This window comes from Aspergillus stella-maris (assembly GCF_047715825.1).
Source record: "Aspergillus stella-maris strain CBS 113639 unplaced genomic scaffold BDV14scaffold_69, whole genome shotgun sequence".
Taxonomy (NCBI): domain Eukaryota; kingdom Fungi; phylum Ascomycota; class Eurotiomycetes; order Eurotiales; family Aspergillaceae; genus Aspergillus; species Aspergillus stella-maris.
In genome coordinates, this window is record NW_027396863.1 from 119,199 (window position 1) to 144,708 (window position 25,510).

The 25,510-nt window shown below is 51.6% G+C and overlaps 9 protein-coding genes across 9 annotated transcripts; 4 read left to right on the plus strand and 5 right to left on the minus strand.

Annotated features, from left to right (window-relative positions):
- Positions 1 to 1,310: 1,310 nt before the first annotated feature.
- BDV14DRAFT_211314 (cytochrome P450) lies at positions 1,311 to 3,435 on the plus strand (the record flags this gene model as incomplete). Its single annotated transcript, XM_073776073.1, has 6 exons — positions 1,311 to 1,533; positions 1,610 to 2,463; positions 2,549 to 2,574; positions 2,687 to 2,771; positions 2,876 to 3,039; positions 3,131 to 3,435. 6 exons carry the CDS (start codon positions 1,311 to 1,313, stop codon positions 3,291 to 3,293), a joined length of 1,515 nt encoding a protein of 504 aa, XP_073624072.1. The 3' UTR covers positions 3,294 to 3,435.
- A 505-nt stretch (positions 3,436 to 3,940) lies between these two features.
- BDV14DRAFT_204107 (uncharacterized protein) lies at positions 3,941 to 4,372 on the minus strand (the record flags this gene model as incomplete). The annotated part of the gene is made up of 2 exons (XM_073774451.1): positions 3,941 to 4,117; positions 4,217 to 4,372. 2 exons carry the CDS (start codon positions 4,370 to 4,372, stop codon positions 3,941 to 3,943), a joined length of 333 nt encoding a protein of 110 aa, XP_073624073.1.
- Positions 4,373 to 6,236: 1,864 nt separating this feature from the next.
- On the plus strand, positions 6,237 to 7,218 carry BDV14DRAFT_181156 (type 1 glutamine amidotransferase domain-containing protein). Its single transcript, XM_073770022.1, has 3 exons — positions 6,237 to 6,375; positions 6,442 to 6,679; positions 6,752 to 7,218. The coding sequence occupies exons 1-3, from the start codon at positions 6,298 to 6,300 to the stop codon at positions 7,141 to 7,143; spliced, it is 708 nt and encodes a 235-aa protein (XP_073624074.1). The 5' UTR covers positions 6,237 to 6,297; the 3' UTR covers positions 7,144 to 7,218.
- A 98-nt stretch (positions 7,219 to 7,316) lies between these two features.
- Positions 7,317 to 8,975, plus strand: BDV14DRAFT_211316 (uncharacterized protein; the record flags this gene model as incomplete). Its single annotated transcript, XM_073776074.1, has 5 exons — positions 7,317 to 7,394; positions 7,516 to 7,729; positions 7,925 to 8,229; positions 8,294 to 8,741; positions 8,935 to 8,975. 5 exons carry the CDS (start codon positions 7,317 to 7,319, stop codon positions 8,973 to 8,975), a joined length of 1,086 nt encoding a protein of 361 aa, XP_073624075.1.
- A 187-nt stretch (positions 8,976 to 9,162) lies between these two features.
- Positions 9,163 to 9,720, minus strand: BDV14DRAFT_204110 (cell wall mannoprotein 1 family protein; the record flags this gene model as incomplete). Its single annotated transcript, XM_073774452.1, has 1 exon — positions 9,163 to 9,720. The coding sequence occupies one exon, from the start codon at positions 9,718 to 9,720 to the stop codon at positions 9,163 to 9,165; it is 558 nt and encodes a 185-aa protein (XP_073624076.1).
- Positions 9,721 to 10,554: 834 nt separating this feature from the next.
- On the minus strand, positions 10,555 to 12,070 carry BDV14DRAFT_129590 (uncharacterized protein). The gene has a single exon (XM_073766077.1). It carries the CDS (start codon positions 11,936 to 11,938, stop codon positions 10,799 to 10,801), a length of 1,140 nt encoding a protein of 379 aa, XP_073624077.1. The 5' UTR covers positions 11,939 to 12,070; the 3' UTR covers positions 10,555 to 10,798.
- A 408-nt stretch (positions 12,071 to 12,478) lies between these two features.
- BDV14DRAFT_204112 (glycerol-3-phosphate dehydrogenase family protein) lies at positions 12,479 to 13,829 on the plus strand (the record flags this gene model as incomplete). The annotated part of the gene is made up of 3 exons (XM_073774453.1): positions 12,479 to 12,528; positions 12,601 to 13,712; positions 13,768 to 13,829. 3 exons carry the CDS (start codon positions 12,479 to 12,481, stop codon positions 13,827 to 13,829), a joined length of 1,224 nt encoding a protein of 407 aa, XP_073624078.1.
- A 331-nt stretch (positions 13,830 to 14,160) lies between these two features.
- Positions 14,161 to 22,099, minus strand: BDV14DRAFT_204113 (type I polyketide synthase; the record flags this gene model as incomplete). The annotated part of the gene is made up of 5 exons (XM_073774454.1): positions 14,161 to 21,211; positions 21,274 to 21,607; positions 21,654 to 21,711; positions 21,763 to 21,849; positions 21,899 to 22,099. The coding sequence occupies 5 exons, from the start codon at positions 22,097 to 22,099 to the stop codon at positions 14,161 to 14,163; spliced, it is 7,731 nt and encodes a 2,576-aa protein (XP_073624079.1).
- Positions 22,100 to 23,519: 1,420 nt separating this feature from the next.
- BDV14DRAFT_192520 (transcription factor domain-containing protein) lies at positions 23,520 to 25,501 on the minus strand (the record flags this gene model as incomplete). The annotated part of the gene is made up of 5 exons (XM_073771650.1): positions 23,520 to 23,723; positions 23,781 to 24,329; positions 24,389 to 24,893; positions 24,941 to 25,238; positions 25,294 to 25,501. 5 exons carry the CDS (start codon positions 25,499 to 25,501, stop codon positions 23,520 to 23,522), a joined length of 1,764 nt encoding a protein of 587 aa, XP_073624080.1.
- Between the last annotated feature and the right edge of the window lie 9 nt (positions 25,502 to 25,510).

Genomic DNA, 25,510 nt, shown 5'->3' on the forward strand with positions numbered 1-25,510 from the left:
TACTGTCCCCTCACAGCGAGTGATATCGGAACAAGAATGGTTCAGAGGAGTAGGCCAAGATAATTGTATTTTATATCCCGAATCACATCGTAGAATTATTACACTAATAGCCGACGGCTAAATCCGCATCTTCGGGGCTCAGCTCTGACGACTAACAGGGAGCTATAATTTATAAGAACCTTAATTCTCTTCACAACTAATCAAAAACATCTTCTCGGAGGCGAGGTCACCCTGCAGATTACGCCGGTCATATTCTGCAGAAACAAAGAGCCCAGCCAGTAAAGTTACATCCCCATATGAGTGCAGTTGTGAAGAAACCTTCCTGGCTTCCATCGTCTGTGCGCGCGAGTCTAGACTATTTGGCAGATGATTGCCACAGCTTACTCCGTGATTCGCTAGACGACTAGCGAGCAACGTACGTATGCCCATTTCAACGGGAAACATCTTCCTTTATAGAGGATAGCCCCTGCAATTAAAAGGAGGCGACCTGGTGCAGGCAAACGAATGCATATGAAAGACTTATGCTCGGCTCGGCCTTTCTAACCCATGTTCTATCGCCCACTATCGCCCACTAGACGCCCAATCTGTCCAAATAACACCCGAAGAAGTAAAAAGACACCCCGATCCTGCAACTACTCTCGATCTGCAGAACCCAACCCTCGGGTACACCAGCACCAGCAGCCGATCTCAGTGATAAGACCAACTGTCCAGCATAGGGATAAGGGCTCTAATCTCAAAAGCACATCCAAATTCCAAAAGGCAATCGACCAGTCTTAACACGGCAGGACTCTAAAACGCATTAGGACGATCTAAACGACCCGGCCGGCCGCCGGCTGCATTGTCAAGCAATCCAACTGGCTGGTCTCTGCCGCTGTGGAGCGCCGAAAATGCCATTGTGGAGAGGAACGGACCGTCTGGCAGGTGTCAAGGACCGTAATTGGCAGGACTCTCGGCGACAGAGAGCAAGCTGCATGCGATGGAAGTGCACTCTTTACTCCGAGGACAGGTGGGCACAGGCCTGCTGTGGCCCAGTCACGGGTGTCGTATAACCCATTTGCACAAGGGGATGTTCACTGTGGGCACCAGTCTTATGGTATTCATTGGTGACGGTGGGCAGTCCGTGCTCCAGGAGGAGTTCGTGGGAACCTAACCAGACTGCTGGGCTGGTTGATGATAAGAATTAAGAATCCTCCGTCCCGACGACCTGGTTGTCGGATCTGGCTGCAGCGTGTCTCCGTATACAGACTGTACTCTGTACTTGGTACCTACAGTGACAGTGACAGTGTACTTACAGTGCTCCGTACAGCATCATGGAGTTGCTGCGTCTGCTCCTGGACCATCCCTATGCCGCGGCATCGGCGGCAGTTTCAGCATATGTTCTGATCATTGTGATCCATCGGCTCTATCTCTCGCCCATAGCCCATTTCCCAGGCCCCAAGCTCGCCGCCCTGACGGTGATGTACGAGTTCTACTGGGAGGCTGTTCGCAATGGGCAATTCACCTTTCACATCGGCGAGTTGCACAAGAAATACGGTACGACGCTCCGTGTCACTTTCTCGTTTCACGTCTTTATGTCAATGAAAGATCATAGCTAATGCTCAATTCATAGGTCCTATCGTGCGCATCTCCCCGACCGAGCTGCACGTCAACGACCCAGACTACTACGAAGTCATCTATTCGCACAGCAGCGTCCGGAATAAATTCCCCTACTACCAACGAACATTCAATGCCCCCTTTGCCCTAATAACAGCCGAAGACCACCACCGACACCGCCTGATCCGATCCCAACTAAACCCATTCTTCAGCATCGCGCGCATCCGGCAACTCGAGCCCTCGCTCAAGAGCCTAGTTGACAAACTATGTCGCCGCCTCGAGGAACTCAAGAACTCGGGCGTGCCTGTGAACATCGAGCACCCGCTTACTTGTTACACGACGGACGTGATCACCGAGTATACGATGGGCGCCGGGTACCACTACCTCGACGAGCCGGACTTCATCCCCCAATGGCACGACATGCTCTGCGGGACGGCGAAGACCCTGGTTTTTGTGCGGCCTGTTGCGTTTCTTTTACCGCTGCTTGTGTCCATGCCTGAGAGGTTGACGGCTTGGTTGAATCCGGGCATGGAATTGTTCTTTGGGTTCCAGCATCGGTGTCGTGCACGGATTGCGGAGATTGCGCAGCGCCATCGCGTTTACGGGGCCCAAGAGACGAAGAACGGTCGACAGACGCTGTTCGATAATGTGTTGAGCAGTAACCTGCCGGAGCAGGAGAAGAGCGAGGCCCGACTAGCACAGGACATGCAGGTGTTTGTGTCGGCCGGCGCCGAAACCACGGCAAAGGCAATGAGCTATATCCTCTTCTATTTGCACAACAAGCCGTCGCTGCTACAGAAGCTGAAGGATGAACTCGCGCCGTTAGGCGACGACCCAAGTCTCGTGCAACTGGAACAACTTCCTTACTTTGTGAGTTGTCAATGTCAACCAACCCCTGGGAACAGCAATCTTAAAGATTGAGAAACCGGCTAACGAGATCGACGTATGCAATTAGACTGGCGTTATGCTTGAAGGAATCAGGTAGGCTAGCTAGTCATCCCAGCCCAGCCCACCCCAGCACAGTCCAGTCCAGACGACAATCGATTGGGATCCAAAGGATTCTTCACAAACAACCCTAACCAATGACCTTCAGATTGTCGTACGGTGTAACAGCCCGACTCCCCCGCATCTCCCCCCACCAACCACTCACATACAAAGACTGGGTCATTCCACCGGGGGTAAGTTGCACAATCCCATCTTACCTGTCAGACGCATCTGAATCTGCATCTCGGGGAATATCATGGCAATGGTTCGGCTCCTTGCTAATTTGGAACCACGGTAGACACCCGTCAGCATGAGCTGCCTTCTTATGCACCACGACGAATCAATTTTCCCCAATTCGTACACGTTTGACCCGGAGCGCTGGGTTGATCCAGCTGAGCGGAAGAGGTTGGAGAAGTACATGGTTGCGTTTTCGAAGGGGTCGAGGATGTGTATTGGGATGCAGTATGTTGGCCCTGCGTTATCTTTCTTTACCCTTGGGAGTTGGGTTGGATTGGACTGTTTGCTAACGATGTATGCTTGTTTGTTCTCGCAGCCTCGCCCGTTCAGAAATTCTCCTCGTCATTTCAAGTCTACTAAGGAGAATGAACTTTGAGCTGTTCGAGACAACGGTCGAGGATGTTACCGTCGCCCATGACATCTTCATTCCGTTCGTGAAAATGGATAGTAAAGGTGTCAGGCTCCTGGTCAAGGACTAGGTGATGGATGATTGATTTCTCTTTGTTGGCTCATGGCTGGGTTGGTTTGCTCGTTGCATCTTACGTACTGTTGGTGGTTGTTTGTCGCTTTACGTTCTCGGCGGGCCAGCTTGTAATTGACAGCGCATCGCATATTAGAGATCAATACATTCCATCCCCCTCCAATCTACCGAGATCGAGATCCTCATTCGATAGACGGTAGAGGTTGTTTGCTTGCTCTAGCTACCGAGTACGTGGTCGTGGGTCAGATGTGTCTGTGCGCTTGCATGGTCCTACTTTCGCTGGGAATCTGTGGGACAGGTCAGCAAGGGTACGTTGGAATGGCGGCAATGTTGTTGGACATGTGAATGCGTAGTAGCGAGGGCGAGTAATGGTTTTGAAAAGTATGAAAGTAAGCAAGTCATAGACTTCGTAAGCTGTCACCAAGGCCGGCTCGTGTACTTGTCCCTTAATGAACCATATCAATAAGGGCGTCTTACCTGAAGCCCAGCTAGGAAGTCAGTTTGAACTACGGTCATGGTCATTGAAATCTGACCAGCTCAGATAAACTTTGTATTAATGCATCATAATGGGACAAACCTTCGCCATTATAAGGACAATAACTTCTGATCTCTCATGCGCAAAGTCAGCTATCTCCTACCACCATATCACTTCCCAACATAAGTCACATTCCCTTCATTATCTTGTACAAAGCCATTCTCTTCGTTGATACCATTCTCGCCATACACCATACTACTAGCCTGAGCTTGCTGGGTATTCATCTCCGCCCTTTCCTGGTTCGCCTGTTTCTCATTTTCATCAGCTTGGGCCATGCCTTTCATCCACTAACAACAAGCTTTCCGTCAGTTGCAGAACACCATTGAGGAAGCCGTACTGGATTTTGCAAATAGGCAGCATTAGTGCTGGGTAAGTTGTATACGTACCTCCTTAGCATACTGATTGACTGCATGATTAGCCATAGCCTGCTGAACGCCAGGCATAGGATTTGAGAAGTCGGCACCAGCGGCGCCCGCGAGATCAAAGATGTCGCCTGCAAAGCCAGTGGCGTTGTCGTAGGTTTTGTAAGGATCTGAGGACATTGTGAGGGTGGTGATGGGTGAGCGCGTTGCTGGGCTTTAGTTAAAAGGACAGAGGGACAATGTGATGTTTCCACGAAAAGGGAGATGGTCTTGGGACTGGTTGTCATCTAGGCAGAGCCTCGGGCCTCCGTGGCCTTTATATAGCTTGCCTTGAGCGAGGCGAGGCTGAAATGCAGTCTTCACAACTATTGGCATTTTCTTGGTTAACCAGTCGATAAAAAGCACGAGTCTTGTCGTGGTCGAAATGTAAGCTCCAACGAGCGCGAAAGGCTACGGTTCAGCTTAAACAACAACCGCACGAGGCCCAAGGCGCATCTATATTTTCAACAGTGTCCTCAGCGATGCCCATTTTAGGTAAGTAATGGCAGCCTCGCAGCCCTTTCGCGCGGAGTGCCCTGGGCCGTGCGGACCTATGGGGAGTGAGGCCAAGGAAGCCTAGACTTCTCAGGCGATAGACTAGGCGTTATCTGCTGTTGCTTCATGCGAGCTTGCAAGTAGCGTCATAGCCTCGTCGTGATTAATTACTTCAAGTACGTCCGGCGCGGGTGAAACTCGGAGTTAGCATGATTGGTATATCTACTCAAAAGGAAGGTGCGACTGTTCGCGCCCGCGCCACGCGTGCCTTCCATTTCAGAGGAGCTCTCATCGCGTGTATCATTTGAAGCAGGAGCGACCTTACACTTGGAAGTAGATTTTGGAAAGCACTAATATACGAGTGGGCTGAGCACCTGGCATATGTTACCAGCTAGTAAGGTGCGTCTAGTGGTGCGTCTCATCGAACATATCCCAACTAGCAGCCACTAGTGATTTCTCTTCCTTCAATTACATTCAACCAATTACGCATGACGGCCTCAGACATATCAATAAACAAGCTCTTGGGTTTTGCGATCAGAGTATCGTAGATTGTGTGGGCAATTTTTGACCACGTTAGGACGCTTGAAAGAGCGATTGAGATGGAGACTTGCATTGGGACTCCGGAGGCGGATGGAACGGTCACTCTGGCTTTCCTTCAAAATGAAAACTATCTCTGGATAGCCCCTAGAGGCCGCGGTGATAATGCTAGTGTTTACCTCGATGTTCCAGCCCGCGCGATACAAGTCGGCCAGGGCTGCAGTGACGTAGCTCAAGTTAAATGAGGTTGTTTGCTACCAGGACATACATGACTTGGTACTCTAAGAGGTATGACTAGGATTAGAGACATCACGATGAATACACCTTTGTAGCCTTCCCGCAGGAATAATGAGTATGAGAAAGTTAGGGCTGGAGATCATACAGCCGAGCTGTGCTTGGTAGGCATAATATTCGACCTTCAAGAACATCCTGCAAGTGCGCTAGAACAAGCAGCTTCAAAAGCGCATCCACAACCTCAATCAAACACTTTCTGTATATTTAAGCCGCACTGTTCCCTCCCCTTCATCGATATCAATGCTTATAAAGCAAGGAGTTCAATCGAAGGCTCCCGCAAAAAGCTAGTATGCCTTACAACGCAAGTCCTCCGGGGCTCCGGGGCCCACCCAGTGGAGACTGGATAGCAGAGTTCTTGGCTTTGGCTGTGAGTGGTCAATCTTCTAAGCTCACCATCTTGATTGTTTATGATGTTAGTAGCTAAGGTGAGATCTATATCTACAGCTAGGATAGTACAGGGTAGACTGTAGACCCGCGGTAGAAAGTGCATAGCAAGCCCGAATTTACTTTGTGCCTTTCAAACCATCAAGGTACACCACGACCCTGAATATTATCCGACCATGGCAACCCCTCCGGGACTCCGAGAGCTTGGGGAAGATCATGAAATCACGAATGATGTCAGTTCCTGCTTTCCGGTGCCCCGCCCTCTCATAGCTATAACTACAGCTTCATCTGCACTATTCCTCTCCCATCTATTCCAATCGACTAATTTATCATTCAAAACAACACAAACAACTAAAATGGCCCCCAAAGTCCTCGTCGTCCTCACCTCCTTCGACAAGATCGAAGCCAACGACCACCAGACGGGCTGGTACTTGGTATGCTCCCTCCCTCATCCCACAATACCAATATTAATACTAACCCCTTTCTTTCTTGCTTTACAGCCCGAATTCGCCCACCCCTGGGAAGTCCTGCATTCCAAGACTGAACTCACAATTGCCTCCCCCAATGGCGGCGCAGCCCCCCTCGACCCCTCCTCCGTAAAGATGTTCGAGAACGACCCCGTCTCCACAAAGTTCCTGAAGGAGCAAGAGAGCTTGTGGAAGAACACCGTTAAGCTTGAGGATGTGCTTCCGAAGGCTAGTGAATTCGATGCGATTTTCTATGTTGGTGGGCATGGACGTATGTTCTTCCCTTCCCTCTCTTGAAGTTCAATTGTGGTTTAGAAGTGTGCTAATATTATTTCTCCTGTAGCTATGTTCGATCTTACCACCGACAAAACCTCAATCAGTCTGATACAAACCTTCGCCAACGCCCGCAAGCCCGTCGCAGCAGTCTGCCACGGCCCCTGCGTTTTCCTAAACGTCACAACGCCCTCCGGGTCCTCGATCCTCTCTGGCGCCGAAGTCACTGGGTTCTCAAACACGGAAGAGGACCAGGTTGACTTGTCCAAGGTCATGCCCTTCATGCTGGAGACGGAGCTAGGCAAGAAGAGCGGCGGCAAGTACATCAAGGCCGATCAGCCTTGGGGCGAGAAGGTTGTTGTGAGCAAGGTCAGTGAGCTTGGTGGTCCCCTAATTACGGGGCAGAACCCGGCGAGTGCCACTGGTGTTGGAGAGGCTATTCTGAAAGCTTTGAACCTGTAATCTTGTTTTGATTAATGGGAGGCGACATGTTTAGCAAGGAAAGTCAGACCAAGAATAAATCAACATTTATCGTGGAATGCAAAATCATAGTTTAAATTACTGCCTGGCAGGTGCATTCTATACATTAACTCGCTGGTTTAATCTTTAACATTAATGATTACTTGGCAGCTACTATGACAACGGCCTGCAGGGGCGCATCCTGCGCGACACTGCAGTATCTGAATCTGCATAGTGATTTCCCTTTTCCGGAGGTTTATGACCACTGCTAAGTTAGATTCAAGGTCAAAATGGCACACGCGACATGGTGTTCCTTCCTAATGCTACATAGTGACACATTCGAATATGCATTGGTGTCCCGTACATTCTCATGAGGAAGCGCCTGGCAAACCGCTTGCTAGATATTGGAAATCAGCGACGTCCTCCAGCTCCCTGCCAGGTGGTCTCGACATACAGGCCAAGTCCAAGTTCTTGTCTCAGCTCGGTGCCATCAAATGGAAGCTATCACAACTACGGTTCGACGAAATTGGGTCTTTGTTCACTAATGGGAAGGGCACCGGTTACCGGATCGGGGAATGTCTATATCGCGGTCTTCCTCTACACGAACGATATGCGCTTGACGATATTCCGCGCGCGCCCTTTAACTCTGAGACAGCATTCTATGATACTCTTTTTGCGGCATTCTAGGGGCATGTACAGTCACTTGCAATGTCGAATCATTACTTCGTTGCCCCTGTGCCTTCCCTGGACGATTATGACTCTCGCAGTGAATATATCAGTGCAGTCGACCTGTGGAATGACTTTGTTACTGTTGGGTGCAAGACCAATTGTGCTACTAACCGGGTCAATCATAGGATTGTGGGAAATGCCCTGCGGCGATTAGGGATTCTGTCTCTGGCGAGTCTTGGATCTCCAGACACCATAGCTAACCCGAGGTCCTATCCTCTCTTTCACAGCGGCCTGGGTGCGAACAATATATATGTCGATGACGAATACCAAATTACTTGCATTATCGACTGGGCGTTTGCTTCGACCGTCCCGGAAGCAATGCTTTTGTCTCCACCGGGGTTGCCGCAGTGCGGCGACAGGGTGAGTTCAGAGCTATACGCTTCTTTTATAGATGGGTTCCTGGCCGCTATTCCTAAAGCTGAAGCTTGAGCAAGGCCTTAAGGAGGTTGACAAATACCGCGAGACGCTGCGCCAGGGACAGCGTTTCTGGAGTCTAACCCGGCTGCTCAATCTTGATTCTATAGATGATTACAGTCTATTCTCTTCCATTTGGGAGTATAAACAGAGCGGCACACCAGATGATCATATTGACTGGTATATCATGCAGCAACGAAGAATGCCCTACTACATCGACCTCCACAGCAAGAGCAAAGAGGAAGACCAACCAATCACGAAGATAAGAAAGTACGAAGAGGCCTATTTCCAGAACAAGACCTTTAAATATACGATAGCCAGGAAGCTCACTTTCATATTTGGTTGGGAGACGCAGTATTCCTCCAATAACAAACAGTCGCGAGTCCTTCGAGACAAGATGTTCGTTGCTGATGCAAAGCTATGGAAGTGGATTATGCAATGTATGCAGGACTGGGAGGGTATGTTGTCATAGCGTAGGTTGTCGTATCGTACGCTCAGGAGCGTCAACGCTAAAGGAAGATGAGCTACACCATGACTTGCCGCAGGTCACTTGACCGTCGTAATCTCGCCCAGTGGCTTGAAGCAGATGATGCTCGGGACGTAAGAGCAGCTTATATACCTACCCGTACGGGTGATTTTCTGCTAGGGTAGACCGTGACCCAATGTTGAGCCGTCGCGAGCGTCTAGCGTAGCGTCTAGCGTAACGTCCATGAGAATCCGGGGTCAGGGATGAAATACCGGATTTTATCCGTCATCCCATAACGCTTACGCAGTGAACCTCACGAGAAGGCCTACTATTGCACCAGCAACAATAGATACTCGTACATAAGAGGACAAACATCTTCATTCACTATAACATTACCCAGGGCCTCATCACCATTACTCAAATGCAGCAATCGCCCCCTCAAACTCCTCCGCGATCTGCTCATTCAGCGCCGGCGCAATCGCCGCATACGTATCCGTCAACTTGATCGTAACAGCATCCCCCAAATCCGCCGCCAAATCCCGCTGCGTCTCCAAATTCGACCGGACCAGAAACGCCAACGATGCCACCCCCAGTAACCCTTTATCAAACGCCGCTTTCTTGCTCACGATATTACCAAGCGTACTGAAGATGTTGGGCTGGAGGTCTATGAACGCGCCGGCGACATTGAGCGACTCGGTCTCTGTGAAGTTTGCACTTTCTTCGGTGGTTGAGATGGCGTCGCGTAGGTCGTTTGCAAGGAAGAGAGATTGGAATTCGATTTTGAGGGCTGTGATTGTGCCGAATAACCCGCCGGTGTAGGATGTTACGGTTGTGTTGAGGGTTATCATGCTGGAGGAGATTGTGTTGACCGCATCGATCACCGCGGCGCCGTCGCGCCGAGCGAGATTGGAAGGTAAGGGTGTTGCCTGGGCTATGGCAGCGATGGCCAGGAGGAGAGGGAGGAAGCGCATTTTGCTGGTAGTGGTCAATCAGCGATGTCTGTGGGTCAGTATCAATGGCAGCAACTCGAGATCAGAACGGGAGACAAGCTGGTTTTATCTCAATCGACCTTTCTTTGACCTATCCCCCCATATAGTTTCACTGATACTCCGGGGTAATCTCGATAGATTGCCCCCGCGTCAAGGATTGAATGACAGAGACCCCTGGAAAGCCCATCTGATTCATTGGTTCTGATCAGTCGGATTGACACATGTCTGTAGTCCCGAGGCATCCATCAAGAGTCTCTTGATAGACTAATCTCCCATGCCCAATGGTCCCATTGACGGTTTGGGAAACTCCTTGGTCGCGAATGCCTAGGTACTGCCTCCGTGCAAGGAGTCAAGAGTTTCTTTGACATGAGAAATTGGCTTCGTCCAGTTATATGGCAGCACCATCGCTCGAACCTTGAGATAGGCGCGCCAGAAGACAACAGTGTCATCTGAACCTGCGCCGTTAGTGAGCTTGGTGGTCAGTTCGTTGGGATCAAGGAGCTGTAGCTGCGCCGTGGCGAGCGGCATCGTCCCGCGAATCGCTCATTTGTGGGGAACCTGAGCTGTCCAATGGATGCAGAGGTCATCCCAGTCGAGATGATCCAGGACTGGATTGTAAAGTCTGGTCGACGGCGAAGACAACGATGGCATTGCAACCTTGATGACGGTCAGGGCGATGTCGCTGGTTCCTCGCGCTTTGCTGTGATCCATTTTCGCATTGTTTACCTCATCGGGATAAACGCATCCATGTAATGTAGCCACGTAACTTATGTACAAGAACGCTCAGTCATTTAACTTATGCAGCTTATTTATGCACACCACATCTGATTCCTTAAAGCTGACCAGGCCTTCAGGGTTGCTGCGTCTGAGTTTTTTATGAGTTATTGTATGCTTCGACGTATGCCTGAAGCCGATACCACGATCTTCTTGTTCTCCTGGGATGGTTGAGTCGTTCGGTGTTGCTCGCGGTATTTCTCTAGGTAAGCCAAAATATATAGTGCCAGCAGCGCTGGATATTTGTCAGGCACCATGTTTATTTCCATGTACTTCCATGAGTTTGCTATGTATTCGTTTCGATATCACTCAAAAATACCATAACTTTATGCACAAGTATTCTCCTCTGCTCAGCCTGCCCATTCCCCTCAAGCATATGCGTCGCACCCGGAATAATCCCGCTCTCACAATGCCAATACCTTCGTTCTCTATCAACAGCACCCCTCCACCTTCCAAGCAACGCCTCCTTATCGACGAACTTCGGAACAGACGGGTCCCGCCCACCAAGGAGTACAAGGAAGTTCCCACTCCCATTGGAACTGCGCCTCAGCACCCCTCGAGTTTTCACCATCCCAAATGTCTTGCGTAATCGCTCATCAGGCAAGTCCGAGCTGAATAGATCATCTTCTGCCGGTGCGGCGGGGCTATCGGGGCTTGCGAGACTTAGGAATCGTCGGCTGCTTAGGACTGTATTGCTTGACCACCCGATCGTAGTTGTATATGGTATCGGGACTATCGTATCGAGTGTACCGTGTTCGTCATATGTATGCCTTTTCGCGCCCGTGACCGCAGAGTCGTAGACATTTTGTAGTTCCTCGGGACTATGGTGCTTGTTTCCCGCCGCCACGATCGAGAGGATAGTCTGCCTATCCGAGACAGGGGAGTGCAGTATCGCGCCGTCGACTTGTGGGCGGTATACCGGCCCGCCATGTTTCCCGTGATCCAGAACGGGATGAGGTAGTCTTGGGTTCGCGCAGCTAATATACGTCAAGACGTCTTGGCTTCCTGTTGAACAGCCCATGATGACAATCTTCCCTTCGCCTTCGCCTTCGCCTTCATTTTCAACTCCGCTAGACGCAGAATGTGATGTTGTGTTTCGTTTATAATCCATTATATACTCCACACAAAGCGCCATCTCATCAATATCCCTCCCAATGGCACTCATCCCCCACCCGCCATAACTCGACGACAACACCGGCGTAAAGATAGACCATCGTGTATTTTCTAGCGCGGCAGCGACTTCATTCAAGTATGTAACTGTTACCAGACCATCGCCGAGCCCAGGAATGAAGAGGATGGTATGTGGTTTTGGCCGGCCGGCGGATGAAGAGGAGGAGTATTCGAATGCGACGAGGCGGTCGGCGTAGGTGTGCAGGAGGCCGGGGAGGGGTGCTGGTCGGGAGGTGGGTGATGGGCGGGTTCGCATTTTGTGTCAGGAGGCGAAGAGGAGGTTCAAGGCTATTTCAAGCTGCTGGGACAGTGAAGGACTGTGCCATCAAGTTGGCGAGGGACATGATGATCCTCTGGACTTATTTTCGCTTTGAATTGAGAGACGGCACATTGGTGGAGCTCTGGAGCTGATCGAGTCGATGCTTGTCGGAGGCTTGGCATGTTGATCGCTTATCGATTAGATGGCTTATCGATAAGCCCCAGGATGACGCGAGAGGACGCAAGACATTCTCAGTCTTGGGCTGAAGTATGCATTGTGGAATAACGACAGGATAGAAATAATTGCTGCCTGGGATAACAATCCATTGATAACGACTTGACATGGCGCCCTCTCATAAGCCCACTCCAAGGGTGCAGTCAAGCTGTTGTAACAATTGCATCATCCGCCTTGGAAGTCTTCCGCGACTGCCGTGGGTGTATGATATCATGCTTCAATAATATAAGTACTGCCTACCTACGAACAACAACACTTGACCTTAGAATCAATAATCCAAACATACAAACAAACACAGACACAATGGCCGGCCAAAAGAAACACCAAGTCGCTGTCATCGGCTCCGGAAACTGGTGCTACCTGCTTCCCCCAACCCGTTTATCAATCTATGCTTAGACACCCCAGACTAACTATGTGAAAAACAGGGGCTCAACAATCGGAAAAATCCTCGCCGAAAACACCTCTTCCCAAACAGACACCTTCGAAAAAACAGTCCGAATGTGGGTCTTCGAAGAAGATATCGAAGTCCCCGAAGACTCCCCGCACGGATCCAAATACGGCTCCGAAAAGCAAAAACTCACGCAAGTCATTAACAAGACGCACGAGAACGTCAAGTACCTACCCGGAATCAAGTTACCGGAGAACCTTGTCGCAACACCAGATATCGAAGAGGCCGTCAAGGACGCGACGATTCTCGTCTTTAACTTGCCGCATCAGTTCATCGGCAAGACGCTCGACCAGATCAAGGGGAAGATTGTACCCCATGCGCGCGGGATAAGCTGTATTAAGGGCGTTGATGTATCAGACGGAGTTGTGACGTTATTCTCAGAACTTGTGATGGAGAAATTGGGCATTTACTGCGGTGCGCTGTCCGGTGCAAACATCGCGCCTGAAGTCGCGGCCGAACGACTCTGCGAGACGACAATCGGGTACGATGCGCCGCCGATGGATCTCACGAGCAACGACGGCAGTCCGAAGGATAACCTGATTAAGGTCGACGAGCAGCGGCAGAAGGAGACGAAGCCGACGAGTATAAAGCTGCAGCCTGTCCCGCAGGATTATCCGCATGTTGACGGGGAACTGTGGGAGAAATTGTTTTCGCGACCTTATTTCTTCGTGCATATCGTCAAGGATGTAGCGGGTGTTGCGCTGGGCGGAGCACTCAAGAATATCGTTGCCCTTGCCGCAGGCTTCGTCGCGGGTAAGGGCTGGGGCGAGAATACAAAGGCTGCAGTTATTCGAATGGGGGTGGGCGAGATGATCCGGTTCGGAAGGACGTGGTTCCCGCGCTCTGTGAATGAGAAGACGTTTACTGAGGAGAGTGCTGGTATTGCGGATCTGGTTGCGAGCTGCTACGGTGGACGCAATGTGAGGAGTGCGACGCATGCCGTCGAGCAGGGGGTTAGTGTTGGTGAGATCGAGGAGAAGGAGATGAATGGGCAGAAGCTGCAGGGTGTTTCGACAGCGCAGACGGTTTATGAATTTTTGGAGAAGTATGGGAAGACGGATGATTTCCCGCTCTTTGTGGCGGTTAATAGTAAGTTCATACTGTTTGTCTACCTGTTGAACGATGGTTACTGACTTGTGTCTAGATATCATTGAGGGTAAGGCCCAGGTTGATGACCTTCCGTCGCTGTTGAACCCGAAGAAATAGACGTGCTAGATAGTGTTAGATATTTCATATGTATTCCAGTCGAATAATGAACACATTTATGTCCGAATAAGAGCAATGTGCGTCCGACGAAATTTGGACACTCCAGCCAGTTCCAAAGCAGAGATACAAATTGGATGTCGGGACAAAGCTCGCTCCCTGCCTACACACTGTTAGAAACAAGGACTGTTCACAGTTCAAAGGGTATCATGTTGTTTAGACGGGAGTAAAGCATGGAAAACAAGTAGGGACAGTAGGTAAGTATCCATTCATCAATCGCCGCAAAACGCCCGAACATCCGACCAAACACACCCAAATCCTGCCCTCTGCATCCTCACCCATCAAACAACGCCGCATCAACATGCGTACTCTTCCTCGCAACCTCAATTGCCAACCCCGCAAGGCTTTCACTCTGCATGATAGCAAAGATCGACACCTCGGCCGCCAGCTGCAAGGCTATCATATTGCGCAGCTCAACTGCACCTAACGAGTCTAGCCCGTATGCAGAGAGATGCTTGGCCGGGTCGATGTCCGCAGCAGGAATCATGAAGATCGCTGCGAGCTTGGTCGTGATTGCTTCGGTGACTAGGTTCTCCACATCCTGCCTGCTCGATGCGGCCGTTATGCGCGCTGCAAGGGGTGCGGTGGCGCGCGTACTCCCGGCGTTGCTCTGGCTGCTGGGTTGGCCCTGGCCCTGGCCCTGGAAGGGCTGGCGGTACTTCAGGGCTCTGAAGCGGGCGTCTCGGCCTAATGATATCGCGCCGTCAGTTTGCCAGTGCGGGCCGGGTCCTTGGTTGACGCCTACGGCAATCTGCTTCTCGAAGGGCGAGAGCACGGCGGACTCGATTACCCGGAGTACTTGCTCTTCTGTCACTGGGTAATGACCGAGCTTGGTCAGGCGCTCTGCGACGCCGCGTGTCCCTGCCACGTATCCTACGCCCTTGACTGGGCCGAGATCTATTGATACGGCTGGAAGGCCTTGAGAGACGCGCCAGCGCGCGAGGCCGTCTTCGTAGGCGTTTCCGGCGGAGTAGTTCGACTGCGACGGTAAACCGTATACACCGGACATGGAAGAGAGGAAGATGAAGAAGTCGAGCTCCGAGGAGCTCAGCTGGCTGTGTAGATTCCAGCTCGCTTTGACCTTCGGGTTTATGGCAGTTTGATAGTCGCCGAACGACATGTGCTCGAGCACAGAGTCTTGTAAGACCATTGCCCCTTGGACAACTCCGCGGATTGGCGGGAGTTCTTCTGCGCAGATTTTTAGGGCTTCTGATAGCGCGTGCTCGTTCGAGGCATCGCAGGATATGAGCTTAACTCGGCAACCCTTTGGTTGCAGTTCTGAGTCAAGGCTGACGGCTGCAGAGTTAGTCTCAGCGCTTCGCGACAGAACCACAAGATTACGGGCGCCACGGGAAGCAAGCCAATGTGCTATAGAACGTCCAATGCCACCCGCGCCTCCAACCAAGACATAAGACGCATCTGGGCGCAGCTTGGCGGTGGATTGCCGAGGAAGGACACGGACCTTTTGCTGTGGTGAGATAGAGAGGACCAGCTTGCCAGAATGCTTACCGGCCTGCAGTTGCCGAAAGGCTTTTGCAATATCGTTCAGTGCGTAAGTTGTAACGGGGTAGATAGAAGATATGACATTCTCCTCTAAAAGACGTCCAATCTCGGCCAAAGCGGAGTGGACAACGTTCTTTTGATGTTGGTAAAGCGCATACAGGTCGAATGACGAGAATGTGATCTGACGAGCGAAAGGCTTCATCTCAAGATGGTTGTTCTGCTCGATATCACGCTTTCCGATCTCGATGAAGTGGCCGAATGGCGCCACGATGTTCAAGCTCTCCTGTAGCAATGGACCGGAGAGCGAATTGAGAACCACGTCAACGCCAACGCCATTTGTAGCTTCAAGAATTGCCTTTGCGAAAGATCTGTCACGGCTGGAGAATATATGGTCATCAGGTATGCCGTAGCGCTCCTTGAGCAATGCCCGCTTCTCCGGTGACCCAACGGTCGTGTAGACCTCAGCGCCGATATGTTGCGCGAGCTGAATGGCACTCTGGCCCACACCACCGGCGCCGGCATGAATGAGAACAGTTTGGCCTCGTTGAAGCCGAGCGACCGTGTATAGACACAAATATGATGTGGTAAAGACGGAAGGAACGGAGGCTGCCTCTTCGAAGCTCATGTCAGGGGGCATATGCATGGCACTCGTCCATTCGACACGGGCACGACTACCGAAACCACCTGGAAGCAGTGCAAACACGTTATCGCCAACCGCATAACCATGTGCCGCTGCTCGGCTTCCTACTCGCGTGATCACACCGGCGCCCTCGACACCCATGACGCGTCGATCGAGCTGGCCCATGGCTACTAGCACGTCGCGGAAGTTGACACCGTACGCATGGGGCTCAATCTCGATATAGTCCAAGGGAAAGCGAGCTTCTTCAGTGGGAATCCGAGGGTCATCATCGTAGACAAGAGTGTCAAGCAAGCCAGGTACACCGACCGTCAAGGCAAGGGGACGGTCACGCTGGAAGAGAGGCTCAGTTGGCAAGGAGACGGGGGCCGACCAGTCGACAGCCTTCGGGAAGAGATTTTGATTGCGAGAAGTATCGCGAAACAATCGCGGAATTAGAATGACGCCGTCGCGCTCAGCATATTCGAATTCGTACGGTGGAGCTTTAACTATGTCGCCTCCGGTAGTCCCAAAACTGGTAGTGAGGACTTGGAGAATTGCTTCAACACTGGCCTCAGACCAGTTACTGTTTGGATCGAGGTCAAGGGTGATGTACTTGCGACCGGCATACTCCTGTCGAATACTGCGCAGAAATCCAGGAGCCAACGAAAGTTCGGGGCGCTCACAGTTGACTGCACCGCCACGAGTTACCCAAAGTAGACCGCGGCAGTGCTTGATCATGGTCTGCAGACGCTCTAAGCCAGCGGCGTCCAGGCTATACAGTAATGGTTTTTCAATCTCGCCGAGGAAAACAACCCACTTGCCCTTGAATGATTCCGCAGTCGCGGTCCCGAACTCGACCCTTGTCGGCATCTGCCCGGATAGTCCAAGGCTAGCCTCGAGGGCTCTGACCCAGCGCTGGTCATTATATGAGAGTTGCCGTGTTACAAGGACAATTTGGTCGGACCTCTCAATGACCGGCTGCGGCAGGGGTCCGGCAGTGGTAGTCATGATACTCATCTGGCACCACTCGTCGCTCTCGCAATCACGAACGTCAAAGTCCACGCCTGAGAAACCAGTAGATCTGAGAGTGCTATCCCATAAATCAATACTCAGCGAGGGAGTGAGAGCCCGTTCGGATTCCTCGCCCAGCCACCAGCCCGGCAGTAGCCCAAAGATGAAATGGGAGTCGAGCGCGTCCTGAGTCGTCTCGAGAAGTAGAAGAGTGGCACCGGGCTTCATCAGCTGCCGTACATGGGACATAGTCCGGCTCATGGACTTTGTGGCATGTAGTACTTGCGCTGCGATGACAATGTCGTAGCTCCCCAGCTCAAATCCCTGACTAGCAGGATCCGCCTCAGCGTCAAACTTGTCGAATCGCATAATGTCACCCCATGCAGAGAATTGTTCTTGCGCCTTGTCAAAAAATGCGGTAGAGACATCAGTGAAATGATATAGCTCTGCGAGAGCTCCTCCTGCCTTGGCCGTGCCAATCTTCGGTAGAACATGGCGCGTTAACCCACCAGTTCCACCCCCAACCTCAAGTATCCGAGCCCCAGGGTTTTTGTGGATGAGGTTCTGAAGGACGCCCGCCGCTTGGGAAGTCGCTCGCTCAATCTTCAACCCATTGCAGTAATATCGGCTTAGTCGGTCTTCTTCCATCAGTACTTCAAGCGGTGCCCGCTCCTGGCGGAGGATCGAGGATAATAGCGGTCCCACGTGGCATACCAGTTCGCCGTTCATACTGGCACTGTGCACCTTTGCGATCAGGGCCTGGCGCTGTTGTGGCGTGTCATTCAACCAAGACGCACTATCAGAACCCAAGAGACCTTCAGCAGCAAGCTGGAGCTGGTGCTGCATCCAAGTGCGAAGTTTGACGTGATGGCTTTGTAGTTGCTGCAGGTCTTCTGAAGTAAGACATGCAAGAGCATCGGACATATAATAACAACAAACCCGACGAAGATCAAGTTGTATTTGAATCTCCTCAGCATCCGGCGGGTGAGAGAGTTGATGCTGGATGCTCCCATGGGCCCGATTACCCATGAGAGAGAAGTCGGGCGCCCAGTAAAACTTGAAACAGGGCTCTTTCTCCCAGGAACGGTCTACTTGCCCGATAGTCATGTTCGATCCCAACGACTGTAACATGAGATCCTTGATTTGCATCACCGGTGCTGTGGAAATGCCTCTAAGGTCCGCCACGGCTATGCTGGCGCGCCATGATCGTGCATCAGCGTGGCCCATTGAGGTGAATACCTTGAACTGGTGACCGGGCGTTTGACTAATCGCGCCAGACAACCAGAGACTACCAATAGAGCGTGGCACCAATCCGTTGTCATAGCCCGTGACGCCCAGGAATGGTCCCCACGCAGTGTGAACGACGGCGTCGAGCGTAGTGGGGTGGATCAGCACCTCGTTTGAAAGGTCACTCCCCGAAGAGGTGTAGAAAGGAATTGAGAGCAGGCTATCCGCTCGGCGATTATCCCCCGCCTGCTCAACTTTTGTAATGCCTTGAAATGATTTCCCATGAGCGAGTCCGGTTTCTCTCAGCTTGGCGTACAGATCACTCCCTTCAAATTGTCGAGTGTAACCAGAAAGAGGGACCGGGCACGGCTCGGGAATGGTCTTTTCAGGTGATTCTTCGTGCTCAATCATAATGAGCCCGCGTGCATGAAAAGTCCAGTGACTCTGAGAGGTCACGGAACGGATTTCAAATTCCTTCCAGCCTTGACGGCCGATTGCTTTCTCACTCACGTTGTGTAGACTCGTCTGAATCTCCACGCCGTCATCTGCCCCAGGAATAACTAGGGCTTGCATAATACTGACGGCTCTCAGCGAGTATCCCGAAACAGACTGGTCATTGTTTGCTTGCAATACCGAAAGTTGCTTTATTGCTTCAATTGCCAAAGATATGTACCCTGCAGCTGGAAAGAGGATATTGTTCTGCACTACGTGTTCGGCAAGCCATGGCGCTTCGCTGATCCTAATGATCTTTCGCCAACTGGGGCTGTTCAGATCTGTACCAAGAACAAGGCTTCCAAGGAGGCTGTGTGGGAGCTGCGAGCGCTCTCTGAGAGCTCTGTTGAACCTTGGCTCACACCAGTGACGGGACTGATGGTTCCATGGGTAAGATGGCAAGTCTGAAAGTACCTGGACGCTAGGTGACTTTCCATGGGGAAAGTTGACGGCGTTCATGTCAACTTGGAGGCCATGGGTGATCAGGCTAGCAGCCAGCGAATGCATAGTCTCGACTGCGCTTTTGTCGCGAACAAGGCAGCTCAGGTACGCAGGCTTGGGGCTCGAGAATTGAGGTTCGGCGAGAATTTCCTTGATCGGAAATCCTAGGGCCTTATGGGGACCGACTTCAATAATCACGTCGACATTGAAGTTAGAATTTTCCGAGCCGCCAATTACCATGTCAGTGAAGGCGTTGACGAACTGGACCGGTTGAAGCAAGCTATCGGCCCAGTGATGGGGATCTGACAACGGATGAAGTTGGGGAAGGCGCCTTCCAGTGACGGGGCTAGAGAAGGCAACATAACCTTTGCCTTCGTCTGGATCTGCTGGTGCGAGGCGGCCTCGAAGTGCCTCCAAGTATGCATCTTCAACAAACTTCATATGATGCGAGTGAAAGGCAGTCTGGACTTTGACACGCCGTGCGACAACGCGCTGTTCTTTCGCCAGCTCTTCGACTTTGATGAGGACTTTTTCATCTCCTGAAACTGTAGTGCTCGAAGGGCTGTTTATACAAGCGATATCCACAAACCCGTTCTCACGATGTACTTGAGCTAGCAAGTCTCTGGTCTCCTTCACACCGAGGCCGATCGCAATCATGCCACCCTTAAGTGAGCCGTTGAGTGTCGCCTTTGCTACCAGGACTCCTCGGTAATATGCGACTGCCATAGCAGACTGGTAACTGAGGCCTCCGGCTGCGTATGCGGCCGCGATTTCTCCGCTGGAGTGACTGGCAACAGCCACTGGTGTGACGCCCCATGATTCCAAGAGCCGTACTAAAGAGATTTGCATAGCGACGCATAAAACAGTGCTGAAGTCAACTTCATCAACGCGTGACACACTTTGCTTCTGATGGAGCTCGTCAACCATGGACCACTTCGCACCGAGTAACTTGATGTAGGTGTCGGCCTCGTGAAGCGACGCCCAGAAGACGGGATACGTGGCAATCAGCTCACGGCCCATAGCGTACCACTGTGCACCCTGCCCGGTGAAGACCATTCCAACCCTAGGAGAGCTAACGGTACGCTGAGGAGAGAGTTCGGTTGAGTCAAGGTTCGATAACGCTACTTGTGAGCCTTCTTGGATTGGAAGGGGGTGAGCGATTACCCACGGGAACCGTGTCCGGCGCTGTCCAAGGGTGTAGATCAGGCTGTCCAAAGCCTCCTTGCCGTCATCTGGAGCGATGCGACGCATATACTCCTTGACGTTCTCAAGGGTGTCGCGGCAACTTTGCTCGCTCTGCGCGCTGAAAACAAGGAGTTGGGTGTTTAATTGTGAATCAGGCATGGCATGGCCGTTCGCAAAACCGTTCACCTGTTGAGCGGAGGATAGATCAGGTGCGCTTTCAACAATGAGGTGTCCATTCGTACCACCATAACCGAAATTGTTGACTGAGGCACGGCGAACGCCCCCCGGCCCTAATGGCCAGTCCTCGAGCTCAGTAACAACCCGCAGACGCCAATCATGTAGCGGGAGCTTAGGATTCGGCTTCTCAAAATTGATACTGGGAGGAATCTTTCCATTTTCCATTGCTAGGACCACCTTGATGAGAGCAGCCAAACCACTAGCGGACTCGGTGTGGCCAATGTTGGTCTTCACCGAGCCGATACGCAATGGGTTGTCGGGCGGCCGATTTCGCTGGAAAACAGTGGCTAATGCACCGCATTCAACGGGGTCCCCTGCCATCGTTCCCGTTCCATGTGCTTCACAGTACTGCGTATCAAGGGGATCCAGTCCAGCACGGCGATAGCAGTTTTGAATCAATGCGGCCTGTGCACTTCCACTAGGCGTCGTGATAGTCTCGGTTCTGCCATCTTGATTGAGACCGGATTCGCGGATAACGGCTCGGATAATGTCGCCGTCCTCGATAGCATCGGATAGTCGCTTAAGAATTATTGCTGCAACACCTTCCCCTCGCCCATAGCCATTGGCACGAGAGTCGAACGCGTAGCACTTGCCATCGGGTGATGTGAAGCTAGATGTAGGTGCCGGGTCAGCTAGAAATATCGCAGTACATCCCATTCGGATCGCATTTACCCCAGAGAACTCAGAAGTTTGAACATGTCGGGGTTCAAAGAGAGGAGCGCGCCGCAGGTAATAGCCATATTTGATTCACCGGTACGTAGGCTCTGGATCCCTTGGTGTAGTGCAACCATACCACCAGAGCATCCTGTATCCAGAGTGAAACTTGGCCCACGGAGATCATAGAAGTGCGAGATGCGGTTGGAGAACATGGCGTCTCCAGTGCCCGTAGGCAATAGGCGAGGAAGGTTGTCCTCATCGCGAATCATACCCTCGCGGTAGTCGCGAGTATGTACTGCGGCATATACTGAAGTGGATGTTCCAGCTATCTCAGGCAATGTAATGCCACCTGCTAATATTCAGCACTACTCTCGCTAAGTGAACATATAACTAACCATTTTCCAACGCCTCGTATGTCGTCTCTAGTTGGATCCTGATTTGAGGGTCCAAGGTCTGCACCGGTCAGTATAATATAAGCAATCCAACGTGTGAGAAAGGACGTACCTTTGCAGCTTCAGCAGATAGATTGAAAAACTGAGCGTCAAATGCGCTCAAGTCCTGCTCGAGGAAATGTCCCCCGCGAACGTTCAACTTGTGGTACCGGTTAGTCGGGCCATATCACGGTTGGCGGGGTACATACCGAGCTTAGATGATCGCCCTTTTCATGGTAAGAGCCTTCCAACTTGAACCGGGATTCTGGGATCTTGGTCCATGCGCTTCGCCCTGCAGCTAGCATCTGCCAGAAGCCTTCTGGAGTGCTTGCTTCCCCCGCAAACTTGCAGCTAAAGCCGACTATGGCGATAGGCTCAGTAGCAGGGGTTTCGGCGCATGTGCTGTGCATATTGTCGGGTTTAGTGTGAGTGAGTGGGATGTTAGTCAATTGGTTGGATGATCTGCGAGTGACAATCTGGGTCGAGTTGGAGTAGATGTCGGCTAATAGACAGCTCAGAAGTAGCAGCAACTACCGATGCAGGGTCTGTGATGGGTCCCAGGCAGTTTGTTCCTCAGCAATGAACGGGTGATCTTGCAGCGTCCGTGTCCTAGAGTGATATAAGATGTCTTTGGGCTACCCTTACAAGCTCTAGAATCCCACAAGGATCCTGAAACTAATCGCCTCAGATAAGGTTCGTGTCACTAGGTCTCGGCTTCGCGCCTTTGAAACCCGCCTGTATTCTCTTGGATGTCGAAGAACTAGATGGTGAGCAGCCAGCTGGTGACCTCGAAAAATGATATGACGTGAGAGGGATGATTCAAGGTTCGCTTGTTCCAGCAGGATGAGGTCGTTCAATCGCCGGCCTGTAATGTCGTAGGTTTGGTAAAGAGGTATTCCTTCCAGAAAACCAGGCGAGTCGAGTTAAGGCTTGGATGCATGTAATGGATCGTGGCGTGCTGCGAGCTGCATGAATTCTCATTTGGATTCGTACGGGAAGTTTGCTCCTTACATACAGATGGCCGAAATTGACAATTCGTCCAGAACCCATGGTTTCCAGGATCCCCTAACAGTATCCACTGTCCCGCCTCGCATGGCAGACGTTACAGGGTATACTCGAATGTTCTGCAAGGGAGCTGGAGCTGAAACTGGTCTGCCATTCCAGTCCCAGAGTCCGCTTCATGGGTGCGGTACGGAATAGATGATCCGTGCAAAAAACCTCTAAACCGCGGTTGTGACCGTGGGCCAGCTGAAGGATCCAGGTCGTTACCGGACTCTACTTGGTTGGAGGGGGCAATGTACACGTGGACCCTATGGCAAGCCGTTAAAGACAAAGCTCCGATGCAAAAATACCACAGCTCTCTGTTATTTCACTGGTTTTTTGTGTGGCGTCCTAGCCTTCTCAGAGGCAAAGAAAATGAACGAAATTCCTGCATAGTGTGGAACTTTTTCAACATTCAAAAGTGAGCCCACCCCACATGTTGTTTGCCAAGCGACATAGCGCAGGCTTTTGCAAAATATATGCCAGCTGGACTGTCATATGGACGTGAGTAGAGAATGAATTGAGGATTGAATGCCCTGATTACATTCGGACACTCTGGAACCCGATTTGTTGATCCTAGCTCTGGGCCCTAGCGCATACAAAGAGGACTGTTGCTGATATGGACCCGATTTCTCGGGCGCATGACTTGCCAGTTGCCATACTCGGCGACACCGACATTTGGTACGATTCAGAGTCTTCTATCTTTGATCTTACACGGGATTAACGCCTGTACACCAGGGTACTCAACGTTGGTGGATATGGGGGTACATGCGGGCACGAATATCAGACTCAATCTAGTCCACCCATGTCCGACTTATCAATCTCTTTCAGCACTTCCTTGGCCAAATTATTGACAACCTGCAAATCCTGCAACATCTGACAAAGCTCCTCGACCTCAGCCGCGCGCGGCAAGAATCTACCACCAGCGACGTCATCATCCGTGGACAGATACACCGCAGCGCAAGATAATGCATTAGGAAGGAAGGGGTGTGCCTGAAAAACGAGTCAGCATAACATGACATATCGAGCTTCCGGACGCAATGTACGTACCCTGAAGCAATTAATGGGACACATCGATCTCGCAATCACCATTAGCTCATTTGCCGCGCTCATTGCCCTCTCACTAGTCCAGTTCGCCGTGAATGCAGCATTCCCCTCTGCGAGGAGCTCCGTCCTCATAGTGGGCCCCAGCCCATAACGGATCACAGGTGTATATGGGTCGGCAATTGCGGATATCTTCAATGCATAGAGCAAAGCGGCTTTCCCTAGCAAAGGGATGAAGGCAATTATTGGGTCAGTGAATCCCGCTAGACTAGCTGAGCTCCATGACCAGAGCTGATTACGCTTTTCAAGTATCCCCACCAGCAATTGATGACGGCTCCAGAATGCTTGAAGGTCTTCTGGGGTATTCCGAACGGCAGCCATGCGACGAAGGTTCATGGCCCTGCCATACAGCGTGGCAAGGATGACACACTCAGCGAACGGAGGCAAGAGCCGCTGTCCACTGGTGGTGATAGCCTCGTGGAGAAAATCCATTGGAAGCTCGGGGGCTTGGCCAGATTGGAAGGAGCTCTCGGGCGCAGGAAGCCGTGTCCATATCTATGTATTCTTGGTCAACCGTCTGATTATAGGGCTGGAAGGCGGGAGGGAGAAAATACCGCCTCTTCCTGCAGTGTTAATGGCCAATGATGCCTGAAGCTCAGGAAGCGATCGAAGCAAAACGCCACCCAGAATGTCCGCCGTCTCTCCTCGGCGGAGGCAAAGTCAAGCAGACTAGATTCTGTGAGTCCAGTAGTATAACCATCGATATCATGAAGCCGGCTTAGTTGAACAAGGCGAAAGCATCTTCCAGCTGTCACCATAGCGCGAGATTCCTCCATCTGAAGGAGCTCATAGTGCGCTAGGAGTAGAAGAGCCTGGATTTGTGCGAGTGGCGGGACCCCCTCTGTGGCATCTAGTTCACGAAGCAGCCGGCTTGCCTCGACGTATAGAGAGTCAGCAAGACGGCGAAACTGGGCGGACAGGGCTGCTGCCACAGTCCGCATGGTGGATCGTAGACAGGCCCGTGCGAGTGACGGAGGTTCTGTTTTGACGCGGCTAAAGTATCTCTGCTGATGAAGGAATGGGGCCACAGGATGCACGCGGTCGAAGTATAACTGGTCTCTCGGATTTCGTTAGTGGTTATGCTGCGTGGGCTGGTTGAAACATACAGGTCAGCATACACAAGATCTAGATTTGTGTTCAATTGATTGATGTAAGATGACGATAAGCCGTGTAGGGCCACATGTGCCAGAGATGGGACGAATGCCGGGGACTCCTCTTGCCTATTTTCAGTCATTGTGATAACAGGAGAAAGTAGTGGTAGCTCGTAGGCTTCTCTTTGATTGTCATGTGAAGATTGTCCGAAGTCATGTTGAAAGCCATGGGAACTCTGGACATGCGTTTGAACTTCTACTTCAGATGCAGCGATGTCATCTACCTCCTCCACCAGTTGCTCCTCAAGTACCTCTGTCACAATCAGGCAAAATGACGCAGGGAAGAGGAAGTTTTCCTAGTCACATACCAAGCCGTGAGTACAGCGACTCAATCTGGCCTTTCTTCGGACCTCGCCGCGGGCGATCATAATTCACAATACAGACCCGCCCTGTCATTAAACAGGAGCCGCACTGTGGTTTGGCGCGATCACATCGTGCCTTGCGTTTGCGGCACTCTTCACAAGCCAGACCTGGTTGTTGTCGCACCGGTCGGTCGGTGGATGACTTTGGGGGCATCCGGAAAAT